This window comes from Oenanthe melanoleuca, chromosome 1 (genome assembly GCF_029582105.1).
Source record: "Oenanthe melanoleuca isolate GR-GAL-2019-014 chromosome 1, OMel1.0, whole genome shotgun sequence".
Taxonomy (NCBI): Eukaryota; Metazoa; Chordata; class Aves; order Passeriformes; family Muscicapidae; genus Oenanthe; species Oenanthe melanoleuca.
Window position 1 is genome coordinate 82627354 of NC_079333.1, and position 16069 is coordinate 82643422.

Below are 16069 nucleotides of genomic sequence, written 5' to 3' on the forward strand. Positions count from 1 at the left end.
CTCCCACAGAACGAGAGAGAGAGAGAGAAAAAAAAAGGTCACGTATGTTTGGAAAAATATGTAGGTCAGTGGAACATTCCCTGCACTTGTGCACAGGAGCCGGGGCGGGAGAGCTCCTCCGCAGCCCTCTCGCTCCCCGCCGCCCCAGCCCGGCCCTCCCGGCGCCCACCGCGGGTAGGGGGGCGCCGAGCGCCGGGCTCCCTTTCCCCCTCCCTGCCCTATTTTGAGCAACAGCCTCGCGTTTGCGCTTCCCCCGGCCCTCACCCTCCCAGGTCCCCCCGCTCCCTGCCGGAGAAGGCGACGAGCGGCGGAGGAAGCCGGCGCGGGAGATCTCCTGCCGCCGACGCCGCGGCTGCGCCCATGGGCGCGGGGCGCGGGGCGCGTCCCCGCAGCGCGGCCGGCTGAGGGCGCGGGGCGGTGGCCCGGCGGCGGGGGCAGGCGAGGGGAGGCGGCGGGCGGCGATGAAGGGCCGGCGGAGAGGATGCCCCCGCCTCGCCCGCCGGGCTCCAACTTCGCGGAGAACTATCGGCCCCGCAGCCCCCGCTCCCGCCCTGCCTCTCCAGGCCGCGCGTCCAACTTAATGCCCCAGCGGGAGCCCCAGCCAGCAGCCCCCCCGGCCCCCGGCCCCCGCACCCCCCCGCAGCAGCCCGGGCTCCCGGCGGCCTCCCGGTGCCGGCGGAGCCCCTGGCCCCGGCGCGCGTGGGTCCCGCGGCGCCCGGGGCGGCGGCAGCGCGGCATGCGGCGGCCCCGCGCACCATGAGACAGGGCACCGGCACCGGCGGCAGGCAGGAGGCGGGCAGCATCCCCGGCTCCACGTCGGCGAGGAAGAGTTTGCCGGCTCCCGAGGCCGGCCTCCTGCGCGGCTGGAGCAGCGGCGGCCGCTGCCGCAACGGCACCGGCAGGCACCGGAAAAGCGGCGGCATCCAGCTCGGCGGCACCGGCACCGGCACCGGCGGTTCCCGCGCCCAGGTGGCCACCGCGGACAGCAGCAGCAGCAGCAGTAGCGGCGGCGGCGGCGGCTGGGGCTTCCCCGCCGCGCTCCCGCAGCACCGGCACCCCAGGTAACGCGCGGCCGTGCGGCCCCGACCCTGCGCCGTCCCGTGGGGCGACACCCGCCCGCCCGGGGCACCCCGCGGGATGCTCGGCCACGCGTGACCCCGCGGGATGCTCGGCCGGGGTCGCTCCGCGCTGCCCCACGCTCCGCGGGGCTGGCGGGCGCGCCCGGTGCTGCGGAGCCGCGGGAAAGTTTCCGCGGGGAGCGCGGCTATGTGCGGCGTGTCTGTCCCGGCCGGGCTGGCGGGGCCCCTCCGTTTGGAAAAATAAGTTGCCCCCGGAGCGGTTCCCCCTCCCCATCTCGTGTTGGTGTGGTTGGACGTTTCCTGACTTTGGGGGTTCATACGGGCTAGACTGGAGCAGGGTCTGCCGTGCGACCGGGCGGTGTTTGCTCAAGGAAAACTTGCAGCAGGACCGTGGGGTTTTTGAATGGGCGAAAGCTGCCGGGGGCGCGGAGGTTGTGTGGTGTGCCGGGAGAGCCCTGCTGCGGCAGCAGCCTGCGCACAGCTCCCGCGTGTTCCTTCCGTGCGTGGAGCGGGGCGAGCCTCAAACCCGCGGCAGCACCGGGCTCACGCGGAGCGTGCCGCGCTCTTTTCCTCCATGGTCACTAGCCTGATTTGCCAATTAACAGGCACGCTCATCCAGAAACTTTGCTCCGTACTCCTCAGCTGTCTGCAGGATGGCAGCTTACTTTCACTCAAGTGACTCAGAAATAATTAGCGGTTATAAGCGTTACAGCCAGCAGAGGAACTTGGATTTTTTCATGGCACTAAACCTCCATAAGGGCTGTGGGGATCTCTCGGATGGGCAGAGCCAACCTGAGCATTCAGTTCAACAAGTGGTTGCCTCTTGAAGTGGAAAATTATCTCATTTACCCCAGTGTGAGATGTTAATGCACTAAACTGTGGGTTTAGTTTGTTTGGTGGTACTAAATAATTGGAGTTCACGGTGTCCAGACATAGCCAGCTCATCCACTGATCCACATCAGATTCTAAGAGCTGGGGGAGGGCCCAATCCTGCATACATTTCAGTAGATGAATATGGATACAGGGTTGCTCTGCAGAGATGGGCAGGAGTATTTGGAAAATGCGATTGCCAAACTGCACATTATTTCTGAAGATGTGAAAATGAAGGTTTTCTAAACCTGGGTATGTGACATCAGGGTGATTCCCCAAGCTGGCAGCACTTCTGTGCCCTGCACCAAAGCCTGGAGACAGTGGGCTTGTCTAAATTAGTTTTCCCTCACAAATAAAGGTGCCTTCCTGCATGTTTGTAGGGTTGAATCCACACTCTATACTTTGCAGAATTATGATATTTTTTTGCCCAAATCTCTACCCTGAAGCATGCGAGAGCCCTTGAAGGAGTTGTTTTCTCATCATAGGCAGCAATGTTGTCTACAGTTAAAATTAGCTAGTGCTTTCTAGTACAATGCTCTGCTGTCAGGTGCTTATGCATTTGCTTAGCCTAAACCTAGGCTGATATTTTACAGGCTGAGTGTCTGCTGAAGACAGACAGTCTTTGGGAAGTTTCAGATTAAATGGTTTGGTTATTTCTGAGAACATGGTAAGAAGAAAGCCTGTTATTTGACCACATATTTTATGAAGATGGTTTAGATATACATCCTGCATTAGGAATGATCTATCTGGGAATCTGAATTTTTTTGCTATGCTAAGAAACAGTTTCTTTGAGATTTGAATTCTTGTGGGATCGTGCTTTGGAGCAGGGGAAAGATATTTGGCTTGGAATCAGTCCTGTCATGGGGGTGTGCCTTATGTTGAGTCTCTGAGAATCTTCCAGAACTTCTCTCCAGTATAATTTTATCACAATGCTCAGGGCATGTGCTCTTGGGAGAGGTATTGTTGAAGGCTTGACCATTGCACTCACTGAAGATACTCTCAGCCCAAGGCATGCTGAACATCCCAGCACTGTTAGGAGCTGAGCAACTGCTCCTCTTCCTGGGAAGGATGAGAGCACTCCTGTTGGTGGCTGATGGGCTGAGTGGACTTTCCCCCCAGTTATTCTTCCAAGGTGTTGCTTCTACAGTGAGCACAGAAGGGAGAATTGAAGACTTTCTCAACTGTGTGCCATGGAAGGGTGGAGGAGGAAACTCTTTCACTTGCATGGTGACAAGAAATTGTGGGACTAGAACTGTCCCACTTCTAAGAAGTACTGGTGGTAGATGCATGGTGAAATTGAAGAGCAGAGGATTGAGACAAAGGATTTTGGGGCCACAGATGACAAATCTTGGGAATAAGGTGCAGGGAATTGTAGACAGAGGTGGTAAACCCAGGCCAAGAAAAAGAATGGTGGGAAGAAAGAAGTTGACACTTCCTGTGTACAGGGACAGCAGATCTGAACATGCAAAAGCAGTGGTTTCCAGTCTTTCAATAACCAGGGCATGGTACTACTACTGCTTTTTCATCCTTCTCATTTTCCTCCCCACACTGCCTGCTGTGTGTTTCAACCCCTGCCTCTGCTCCTTTGCCTCTTCCCTAGATTGGTAAATGTGATACAGTTAAAAATAACAGTCAAATATATATTTTATGTGCATTTAATTGCTTTTCTTTCTGTCTTAGATGAAGTTAGGTAACTTCCATCTGTGTTTATAGTTTTGTGTCTAGCCTCTTAGGGCAGATGCACTTGAATTGCAGATTTTGTAGAGGGATCATTATCAGTATAAAAAAATAATTTCCCTGGATTTGGCTTAACTATCTGTCGATCCTTGATCTTAATAAAACTTCCTGAATAGGTAGGCTGGGGCCATGCAAATATTTGTATTTTAGCTAATTTAATTCAGTCAGTAATCTGCATCAACTGATGGACTTATTTTATGAGTCTGACTACTGAAGTTTGAAAAGGAAACACCGTGTAATAGCATTTAAGCAGAATGTATAGATGCTGGTGGATTTATTTATGCAGTGCTGCTTTTGGTATTGCTGTTTTTTGGGAGGGACTCAAGTCATTGTGACATGCTATGGGAAATGGAATATATACATATATATATATATATATATATAAAACAGTGTATTGCCAGCTGAATTCAAAAATGCAAGAGCTGCAGGGCAGGAAAGGCAAGGGGAGGACAAGGGATGCAGGTCATGTAGGCTCATGCTCTGAATAAGGAGCTGAGAAGTTGCAGATGTGGTTCATTGTCTGCTCCTTCCATTTATCTTTTGGTGGCTTGGGGATGTTGGCAGATTAGATTGAGGGATTTAGGGAATGGCTTTCTTGGCCTCGTCCACATAAATTCGATGTGCATTTTGGGGACAGAGGGATAAATACTGTTTTTTTATGCTTCTCTTCCTGTGTCTCTTTCCCCTGAAGGCAAACCACGAGGCACAGCTCAGTCCAACCAAAATGCTGGTTTTAATTGCACTTTGGTAAATACATTTCTGTTCCTTTATCCAAGGACCATGGCAGAAATCAGTGTTTATTGCAGGCTGCCTGCCACATTTGGGAAGAATAGTCTTATGCATCTCCAATTCTGCTCCAGCCTGAAAACCCACCTGTGACTTCAGAAAAATAAAGCTCTCACAAAACATAGGTCACTGGTGAGCTTGGACCTTTGTTACTAGGAAGTAGTATTGCCATGCTATAATACCAGTATTATAGTACTCCATCTGCCTGCTGTTTCTTGTCCTCTCCTTTACCTGCAAGCCCTTTGAGGCAATGCCATCTCTTTCTCCTGTGTCTTTGTGGCAGCTAGCATGCCTTGAGCAGCAAGGTCCTCCAAAAATGACCATGTAAATGGTGGGAACAGGGTGGTTATTTAACCTTCTTCAGCTTGGGCACAAGTCTGTATAAAACAGCTGGGCTTCTGCTGGCCTGATTATGACAGAAGGTGTTTTTCAGCTGTTCTACTACCATTCTTAGGGATCTGCATAAAATAGAAGATTTCTAGCCAAGTGGAATGTTGATATGGGGAAAAAAATCTAGAGGGCATGTATGTACGTTTGAGATCAGAACTGAAATTTGGAAGTTCAGGTATGAAACCTCTCATTTCAAAGTGTGCAGGAAGTGCTGGCATGACAGAATGTCATCTACTGGGACAATTCAATCACTCTTTCTCCTTGAGTATCTTCGTATGATATAAATGTAATATACATGTCAGTTTGAAAATAAATAAAAGAAAATATATCTATAATCATAGAAATTAATTGCTACAGGTCACTGAAGGTGACAAAGCTTAGGCAAAATCTTCCATGGACAACTCAGAAAAAAAAATCAGTGCAATATGCAGATGTGATTTAAAAACCAAAGGGAAATAGAACATTGAGATTGTTTTTTAAAGGATGGAAAATAATAAAAAAAGAACCCTCATTATTTCACTGTAGCATCTGTAGTGTGCTGTATCTTCAGTGTCCTGTGCTGTTGATTCCCCCACTTCAGGGATGGATAATAGCAAGGGAGAAGGTGTGTAGGGACACAGAAAAGGTGATCACAGAAACAGAGACTCCTGTCTCAGGACTGACAATGCTGATAAAGTGATGCAACAAACAGCTGTAAAACTAAGCAAAGCATGGAAAAGGCAAACCAGGAATGAGTGGTCACAGCAACAGCAGCAGAGGGCACTGGGTGAAGCAGGCAGTTGCAGGAATGGAAACAAAAGGAGATGGCTCTTCACATGGCGTGGTCAGACTGCTGAGCTCCTCACCACAGGATGTGGATGCTGAGAGGTTACATCAGCTAATGAGGTGACTGGATGAGTTCATGGAAGAGAAACCCATCAAGGGCTATTAAATTTAAAACCACTGCCTCTGGCATAGGAAGTTTTGAGCTGCGTATTTTGGAAGCTTGGTGAGTATCCTGAAGAAATAGCACCATTGGTTTGCCTTGTTCTTGTACTTGCTCCTCAGCACCTGTGTCTGGCCATGGCTGAGGGGGGCTGCAGAGCCAGGTGTTTTCCCTCTGTCTGCTCTGCAGAATGAAGAGGGCCGCATCTGGCCCCCTCAGTGACCAAGGCCAAGGTGCTGCTGGTGGCTTGCACCTTCCCTGCTCAGGCTGGCCCTATTCCAGCACATCTTCACATCTGCCAGGGCTGGCTGGGAGGAGCTGGTTGAAGTGCTCCAAAGAACCAAGGCACGGTCCAGAAATGTACCCCCAAAAGCAGCACACGCTGCTTGAGTGCCCTCCCTGGTGTCCTGCTGTGCAGCTGTGCAGTCAGGGTGAGGATTATCTTCTTGGGTTCAAGTAGGTTCCAAAAGCAGTTTGTTCATAGGAGCAATCCCACCTGAGGGCACTGAATAACAAGATGCAGTGCCTGGCTGAAGAAGTCCTGCTGGGAGACTGTAATATTGCTGCATGCCTGCCCCCTGACAGGCTTGCCCAGCCTTCCCTGCTGCTCCGTGTCAGGGAGAGGGTTTGGGCCAAGGTGGCCATCTCCCCTGATGAGATGACCAGGGAAGCATCATGACCACGATGCTGCTGTAGAGAGTTTCATCTGTACCTACAGGACCAGGCTTTGACTTTCTGAACAGAGAATGAGAGGACTGGGAATTAAGTTTCTTCAGCTATCCACTGCATTAAAGCACTGGTTAAAACAAAAGTGTTGACTGCTGTTTACTAAACCAGGCAACTTGCTTAATCATCTGAAAGGCAGATCTTAAAGCCATTTATGATGGCTGTGCTAAACCAAGGGCTGTATTGCTGTTCACTTAAGCAGTGGTCAAAGCACAGTGTATTAAAACACAGCTCACACTGATGGTATTTTGCTGGCTTTTGGATGAGGTCTATTGCTATTTAAACAACAAGCACCAATCCCAAACTCAGCAATGTCTTAAGTCCTTCTGATCGTTTCTTAAAATTCCCAGATGCTAACTGATAGAGAAACTCCAGTGCCGCACTTAATGGAGCTCACAACTGCCTAGCTGTATATTTTTGGGCTACCTTATGTAATAAAATGGCAGGCCCTTGCACTGCCTGCACAAACAAGGTTGCATAAGCAGCCTGGGGAAACAACCGGAGCTGCAAGAGCCCTCCTGAATCCTGCACGTCTTGTTTGATCTCATTTAACATTATTTAATAAGCAATGTTAACCTTTTCCTCTCTTCCCCTCTAAGTTATCTGGAACCAGTGATACTAATTTAATTTCAGGCACAGACCTCTCTTTTTAGAGAAGTCATCAAACTTTCCAGTCAATTGAGCAGCCTGATGTCTGGGTAGCCTTGAATTTTCTGTAATCAGCACTCAATCTAGTTAAAAATAAAAAGACATTAAAAACAAAGCCTTGAACAGGAAAGTACTTGTTTTTCACTCTCATTTCTAATTTGGTAACCATTCTTAAAGTTCATCACTATGGTTTGCTTTATCAAGGGATAAACAATTTATTATTCAAGCAGCTTTGGGATTTTTCCTTTAAAAACAGACAATACTATTCAACCATTGGGAAGAAAACCAGCACAAGAAAATTGTAATCAGTTTGTTTGTTTTTTTTAACAGGCTTGCAGATGGCAATGAATTTCTTTAAGCATAATATTAGCCCTGCAAACAGTAATAATTGAGTTTGATTATTTATTATCTTTTTATCATTATAAGCAGACCTGACTGTTTTTCTCTGGATTCCCTCTTCTAGGTGTGTCAGATTTTTAAGCTGGAGAACAATTTTAATAAGGCAGCTTCCACCTGTAATCTCTAAATCAACAGGTGGATGTAACCGTGCAAAACCTGAGCATTCCTGGTTATCTGATTGAATCAGCAGCTGAATAAGTCTGACTTTGAACATGTCCTAGAATGATTGGTTTGGGCGGGACACCTCTCATTAAACTTCATGGGAAAAATTGACATATTTCCTATATTATGCATAAGAATGGCATGCTTGCAAAATCTAGTCAGTAATAAATACTGCATGCAACATGATCAGCTAGAGATAGGATATTTCTCCATTATTTCTAATTCTCGTACAAAATATCTGTCTTGGTGTTTTTATTGGTAATTTTATGGATTTTACTTGTGGTATTTTGTCTGTTCCTGGTTTTGACTTATAAAACAGGAAAAAGTTTTAAATTGGAGGCTTTGCATTAGACATACCCATGTTCCAGTTACACTTCCAGTGAGGGTTCCTTTAGTTTATAATTTATAAAGGAGAAGACAGCTATATGATTTCTACATGGACCATTAAGGCCACTGTTTACTTAAGCAAAATCTTTATTCTGTTCATCAGACAAACAAGTTGTTATAATTTGCTTTATCTTTGGCTATGAAAATGAGAAGAATATTTTATTCTCCAATCTACTTTTTCATGCTTTCTTTTCCATGTAGTAATACAATATTTGGGAAAGATAGTTTCTCATAAACAGCCTAATCAAACAATAGTTCTGTAAGGCAGCTGGGTGCATTTCCAACAATTTCAGCAAGAGCAAAACTGATGAAAAATAAATAGGTCACTCATAGTCATTCCTGTATTTATATTTTTTAATAAGAAGGACTGAAGAATCTTCTTTGTTTCTGGGCTGTCGCTGAAGTCGATGGAAGCTTTGCTGAAATAATTCTGGGCCTTTAATTTGATTGTTTGTAGAGTGGCAGCAGTCATTTTTTTCATCTTTTTTCTTTCTTTCCAACACAAAGGACCTTATTGTCAGCTGATGCACACTGATGTAACTCAGCTCGTTGTAGCAATTACATTTATACTGCCTGGCTTCTAACATCCATATTTATTCACAAATGCATCATCTTTTTCAACAACATAATATCTTGCTATATTTTGCTGTTATTTAAGTGTAAGAAATAAAGCTGCATTTGGTGCCTGTCCTGCTGTCCTCATTAAGGCAAAACTCCCACTGAAATCAGGGAGAGTTTGGCTGACAGAGAATTACTGACTCAAGCTTGTGAAAGGTCTAAATTATCTCACTTTTTACATTTCTGGTTTTGAATCTTTAGCTTCTTTTACTAGGATCCTTTTTTCTTTTTACTTCTCTCAGGTCTTAGGACTTTCTACTTTCCACCTTGCCCTCCCCTCCTTTCTTCTCTCCTCTTACTGTCTCACACTCACTTTCAGTCTGTTATTCTCACCTTCACTGACTACAGCACTGTAAAACGTTGATATACATCATACATGTTTCCAGGAATTTCATTTAGCCCCCTTCTATGCACAGGTGCTTATTTTAAGGTACTTGCCTTAGGGCAAAGCAGCAGTTTGTAAGATTGGTGATCCAGGCAGAGATTTATTTGCACAATATTCATCTCAGTAATCCTTCCTCTTTTTCTGGGTAGAATCTTAGAATTTCCTCTGAAGTATTGATGCAGGGTCTCAGCAGTAAATTGAGTTTTGGACTGATAAAATAAATATTTGGCATAGTATTGCAGTCAGAGAAAAAATACTTGCGGATTTTGAAGTCTGTGTAAAAGGGGTTTTGTTGAGGGTGACAAAACTAGAAATCTCCAGAGAAATGGGTTTTATTCCTAATTCTTCTACTGTGCAATGTTATGAGCTTAGACCACATACATAATGCTTTCTGTGCATCACTTCTCTGATCTGTAAACTAGGGCAGCTTTACAGAGTATTGTAGGGTATGAACAATTCTGGGTGCGAGGTGTCAGAGGGGGGCACGAAGCAGAGTGGGGCTCTGGGATGCTAAATATGCCATTGACAGGAAGAGCAGCTACAGTAAGGGGTTTTTTGGGTGGTGATCCGCCTCTGTGTATTGTTATTTTCTTGCAAGTCTGACTGAAAGTTGTGTTCTGTTTCAGAAGACCTAATTCATGCTTGTGAAATAAATAGTAGGTGTATGGCTTCTTAATGTATAGTGTAGCATTTCAAGCACTAAAGTTATCAGCTTACTGCTTCTCAGCATCTGGATCCCTGCAGTTACACTTCTTAAAGTAAAAGACGTAACATTAAATTCACTTATTCTCCCTTAAACAGGCAAACACATTTTCTCTTATGGGAATGATAAAAATTAATTTTTCACGGTGCCCAATTGCCTGTTACTCTGGCAAACCTAAAATGAATCAAAAACTGTGGTCTATATATAGAGTGACAGTTAAAGAAGCATTTCTTCCTTGATGCAATTTCTATTTGATTTTTTTAAAACCCTCCTCTTCCAGAGACCCATTTCAACCATGTCGAACAATAGATTTATTGTTGTCAACTGAATGAGAAATTTGATAAAGATAGCTTTTCTATTTCCATTAAAAAAGATGATTTTTCAGAAGACTGAAGGATACAAGTTCAATTTTTAAGTTTGAATTTCACATTTCATTTGACCAGTCTGTAATACATATATTTTCAAAGTCCTAATTGGCATTAGACTTGGTATATTTCTCTGCATATTTTTTCTCACCATATTTTTTCTAAGTATGAAACTGTTAGAGGGTCATTGTTCTGGTATATGAAAGAGGGCTGACATTCTTTGTAAGTTGTGAGTGTTTAAATATTCCTCCATGCAAATTTTCCCCTTTAATGAAAAAGTTTAGAGAGACATCTTAAAAAAATTTCTTTCACAGCGTTGAAAAATGTGCAGGTTACATTCATCAAAATCTGTGATATCCAGTGGTGCAAGGTGGTGACACATTTCAAATTTGCTCCTGTATAGTTAAGAGGGGATTCCATATAGGAGATGTAAACATAAAAATTTGCTATGGCTTTGATGATACTGCTGGTTTTGCTGCTGAATTCTTCAGTAGTTTTGTTAGAGTGTATAATCAATTATGCTTGTGCTGATTTAATCAATTATTCTTGTGCACAAACAAACAAACACACACACACAAAACCCAGCTAATTTCAGACTGTCTTTGAAACACCAGAATTAGAGATTTCACTTATAATGAAAGAAAATATTATTTTCAAGCCTCTAGAATGATTTTAAAAATGGCAAAGATATATTTGGGAGCTATCATACTTTTGGGTATCAGCAGCTGTATATCCTCATGCAAAAGTGGATTTGGCTGAAAGACCAATTCATAAATATTGTGTTTGAAGATTGCAGCAAGCTTTCATATTTGCAAGAGATAATGTAAAATGTGCCACATTTTTTTTGTTCACTCCAAGAAGTTTGAGTTTAAACAGCTCGGTCTCCCAAATCTAATGAATAATGGCCAACAAACAAAAGTATCCATGGCTTCTTGAATCATGGAGACCGTTCTGTCTGTGGAAGCAGAAAGGTCAGCGTGCTGTGGTCAGTTTGAACACCCTCCTGCATACTGCCAAGCTGTGAAGTGGCTTGGAGGCGGAAGATGCCAATAAATAACTTGACACTGGCACTCCATGGCTTCACATCTTGTGGTCTGTGAGCTTCCAGGCAAGCAGCAGCCTGCTCCTAGCTGCATTGCTTGGAGAAACCAAGGGAGTTGGGGGAACAGGAACGTCTCATTTTTCGGCTGGAAAATGAATCTATTTTTTTCCTTTTTTGTAGTCCTCCTCTGCCTTGATCTGCTGTTTGGGGAAGTGAGGGGTGTAGCGGGGGAGGTAAGACTTATCTTTGATCTGATGGCTCCTTTCCTTCTGGGCTGCTCTCCAGGAAAAACTTTTTCCCCCTTTGGGACACAGTGCTTTTCATGGCAGAGGCTCTGCAAACAGGAGTGCTGTGGAAGCTCCTGACTTTGCCTGACATGTGTTTGACATTTTAGCACGAATTCAGCAGAGCATCTTGATTCAGGTAAAGTCTTAAGCACATGCTTTTCATTACTCAGAATTTCATCTGAGTTTCTTTCCTGAATGTGGAAAGACTTAAGCACTTATTTAGGGGCTGAATTAGGTCTCCAGTCTGACTCATGGACAGAGCAGCAAGGATGGGTTGGATGGAAAGGGAGCAGTCATCACGGCAGCTGTGAAGTAAAACGTACTGTCTGAAAATCAGCATGCTACAAAGGGGCCTTGTTCTTATGGGAGGTTGCTTTTTGTCTGTATATGGTCTCAAGAAGAGCAGGCCTGAACTTTCTGCTTTTGTCTACCCATTCGTTCCTCTGTTTCTCCTTATTTTGAATTACTCTGCATATAGCTTGGATGATGTGAAGTAGGTTTATAATTAGAATTTTTTGGTTGCTCTGCAACCTCATGTTTGTCAGTTTTAAGATTCACCCATCTGGCACCCAAGAAGAGGACAGTGTTCTTTTGCAGAGTACTTTTGGCTATCTGCATGTGAAAACAGTGCTGTATGCTAAGTCCTCTGAGGAGTTCTCACGTCGGATCAGCCACAGAAGGTTTCTGAAATTTAAGTATTTGTCAGCAGTGAACACATACCCAAACCTTTTGGCTCTTTCTAGCTACTTCATTCATAAAAAATGTTTGTTCACAGTTTTGTGTGCAATGCTTAAACTGACTCAGGCACTGATGTAACCTTTCTCGCTTCTTTTGAGGATCTGAATTATGAATCTAGATTAATGTTTTGCAACACAGCGGAGGAAAGAGAAAGGCACTGCAGAGAGAGCTCAGAAATGGTTCTGCAGGAAGGTTGTTTTGGTGAGCCAGATCTTGTCTGTTTTTAAACATCTTTGCTGACACTAGCCATGTAAGGGCACAGTGGTAACTTCCTCTAAAAGATGTGTTGTGTGCAGGTACTTTACTGGCAAAACTAAACTCTTACTGAGTAGAACGAGCTATCCCAGCAAAAAATTGTTTCAGGGGAGTATGGTAGAGTTGGCAGAAAGATGCTTCCTACACAGGGTTCATTGAAGGTTCTTTCACATTCCTCACTGACAGTGTTCCCCAAAATTTGAAATACAGACTACACCTGAATAGAATATGGATAATGGGTTCCAAAACCTCAACTGATGAATAGCCTTAATTAATGCATTTCTTCTTGCTCTTTGACTTGAGCATGACTACAGTGGAAGTCACATGTTTTTGGGGGATTATAATGTAGGAAGTGTCTCACTTCAGCCAGCGGGTTTTTTGCATTTTATTCTGGAGTTAATCATGTTTTAGGTGTTTCTTCCCTGTCTTGTTTCCTAGCTAGTCTGTAGGTTTCTTTTGGTGAAAAATATTTGGTGTGAATCTCCTCTCACTCTGCCAAAGCATGATACTTCTTGCAAGCCATTGTCTTGAAAGCAGTAACTGGGAGTCATGAGATGTTTCTGGCATGAGCACAGGCAGTGCTGCCCGTATAGTGTATTTTTAATTTAAGACTGATTTTCCATTGCTTCCTCAAATCTCACCCATTTTGGCTAAAGCCATAATTGCAAGACTGCTTTAATACATTGTATTGAATTTGCATGGAAAGGCTGTGGTGGAGGGAGGGCTATAGGTGTGTATTTCCTGAGAAACTGCTAGAAGCTTCCCTGATGTCTGGCAGAGCCAATGCCACGTGGCTCCAAGACAGAACCACTGCTGGCCAAGGCCAAGCCAGTCAGCAAAGGTACTAATGATTTTGGGATAATATATGTAAGAAGAAAAAAACCAGTTATGGGCAGGAGTTATTGCAGCCAGAGAAGAGATGAATGAAAATAAATGAGAGAAACAGCTCTGCAGACACCAAGGGCAGTGAAGGAGAGAGACAAGGTTCTTCAGGAGCAAAGACGCCCCTGCAGGCTGTGCTGAAGGCCATGGTGAGGCAGCTGTGCCCCTTGGAGGTCCACAGGGAGCAGAGATCCACCTGCAGCCCGTGGATGACCCCATGCCACAGCAGGTGGATGCCAAAGGGGGCTGTGACCCCATGGGAAGCCCACATGGGAGCAGGCTCCTGGCAGGACCTGTGCACCCATGGAGAGAGGAGCCCACAGTGGAGCAGAATTGCTGGCAGGACCTGTAGGAACTCACTCTGGAACAGCCTGTTCCTGAAGGACTGCAGCCTGTGGAAAAGGGACCCACGCTGGAGTGGCTGGTGAAGAACTGCAGCCCATGGGAACGGCTCCTGTTGTGCTGTCTCTGGTGGGAGGGACCCCACACTGGACCAGGGGAGGCACTCCTCTCCCTGAGTGGCAGAAACAACATGGGATAAACTGACTGCAGCCCCTATTCCCTGTCTCCCCATGGCACAGGTCAGAAGGAGGTAGAGAATCAGAAATAAAAGTTAAGCCTGGGAAGGAGGGACAGGTGGCAGGAAGATTTGTGGTAAGATTTGTTTGACTTCTTATGATTCTACCCTGATTTCATTAGTAATAAATCCAGTTAATTTTCCCAAGTTGAGTCTGTTTTGCCACTGTCAGTAACTCGTGGGTGATCTTCAGTCTGTCTCCTCATCTTTAACTCAAGAGCCTTTTATTACATTTTCTGTCTGCTGTCCAGCTGAGGAGGGGAGCAGTAGAGCAGCTTTGGTGGCACCTGGCATCCAGGGTTAAACCACTACATCCATGTACATCTCTGCTGCTACTGCAAAGGATGATGCTGCCTCACTCACAACTCTGGACACCAGTGTGTCAGAGCAGAAAGCTGATCTTGCTGAAATTTAACCTTTATGTGGATGGGGTAATTGTCAGCTGTTGCATTTTCCTAAGCTGGGTCACTGTGCAGCTACACAAGTTGCAGAGGTGGGAGGAAGACAGAGGATCTCCTTTGGAACCAGTGTGGGTTCAAACCACTTTAGAGTAACTGCTGAACTTTTCACATTTCTGGATGAGAGGAGAAGTGAGACTTGAGGGGAGCTGCTGAGTGAAGAAATGGAAGTAAGGCTGAGACTGACTGAAGGATTTGTACAGGTCAGGCAAGGACATGATGCGCTGGGATGAAAAATGGACCAGCAGGAGTGGAAACAGTGAGCATGGATGGAGTTGAAAATAATGACCAGTAGGAGAAGGACATGGGCAAGGAGCAAGGGAGGCAAGGGAATTTCAGCTGTAATCCGTGGCAGTGAGGAAAAAGAAGAGATGGAAAAGAAGCCCTTAGTAGAAGCTTGGCTGAGGAGAGGATGGTGTGATCTGCTGGAAAGAGAGGGTGTCATGAAGGGAGCAGGCATGGAGCTGAGCCTGGAAGAGGAAGACTGGGGGGCGACTTGGGAGAAGGAGGTTGGAAGAGAAGGATCTTTGGGCTGAGAAACTCTGAAAGTGGGGTTCTTAGGAAGTGTCTGGGACTTGAACAGCCAGAAATAGAGATGAGCATGTGCTCATCCTGCTGTGTGTAACTGGAGTGAGGAGGAGTCTGAGGTACAGAAGGAGGCATCAAGCTGACAGTCAGGGAGGACAGGCAGGAAAAGCTGGCCCATGTGGGCATGTGGGAGAGCATCCCAGTGCTGACAAACTTGGTGCTCCTCTGCTGCCTCAAAGCCCAGCATCTTATCCCTACCTCTTACAGCAGCCCATTGTCCCTACCTACAGCAGGACCCTGCGACCACTCCAGCTGATGCAGCTTGTTAGTTGAAATGAGTGGAAGGCTGTTGATATTTTGGAAATATCACAGCAATGCCAAATAGTGAGGTTTTCCATTTTTTAAATACCTAGCAGAAGTTGCACACTCACAGAGACTGTCTTGAATGCTAACTGCTACGGATGCAAAGCTGAGCACTCCAAAATTAGGAAATAGTGTAATTAAGTCTGCCTGTGTAATTTTGATTTACTCCCTTCCTGTGCATTCATTATTATGCAGTACTTAATGGTTTAGTAATCACACTATAATGAAATATTTTTTTTTATTTTGTTATTGCTGGTCACTTTAAGTCAGCTTAATTCACTGGCAGTTCACAATCACTAAGTCACTTCACAAGTACTGGCACAAGCTGGGATGGGCAGGGGAAAGATGTGACCACTTCTGTGCCAGCAGTGCTAGCTTAGCCTGGCCCAAACCAATGCTCAAATAACAACGTTACTCTCCATTTAGTTGGGTAGAAGCTTCAGTTTTATGAAGTGTTGGCAAATCCAGGCAGATTTTAAAACGAGGATATCCTTGTTGCAAAGAGCACACACACCTGCAAAGCAAAGACTAACTTTTCTCATGAATATATTATCTCTACTTCTTAACTCCTCTGGCTGAAAATAGGAATAATCAAAATTCCCAGGCAGACACCAGACTGCAGAATTTCAACCCAAGTGGTTTAATCATGGAAACGTTCTGTATAACCAAAAAAGATTCTTGAAACTGGAAGAACCAGGCGAGGTTTCCTGGCAGGCACTGTCCCCAGACCGCTCCCTTGAAAAGGCTGAAGCTCAGAGA

The 16069-nt window shown here is 45.5% G+C and overlaps 1 protein-coding gene across 2 annotated transcripts in view; it reads left to right on the forward strand.

The window, feature by feature from the left end:
- Positions 1-451: 451 nt before the first annotated feature.
- Positions 452-16069, forward strand: part of NPAS2 (neuronal PAS domain protein 2) — a 105609-nt gene continuing 89991 nt past the window's right edge. Inside the window, exon 1 of one of the 2 annotated variants that reach the window (XM_056499131.1) lies at positions 452-1061. In XM_056499131.1, coding sequence (XP_056355106.1) covers positions 757-1061 — 305 coding nt within the window. In that variant the 5' untranslated portion in view covers positions 452-756. The remainder of the gene's footprint in view (positions 1062-16069) is intronic. The other variant, XM_056499139.1, reaches the window with a different exon arrangement.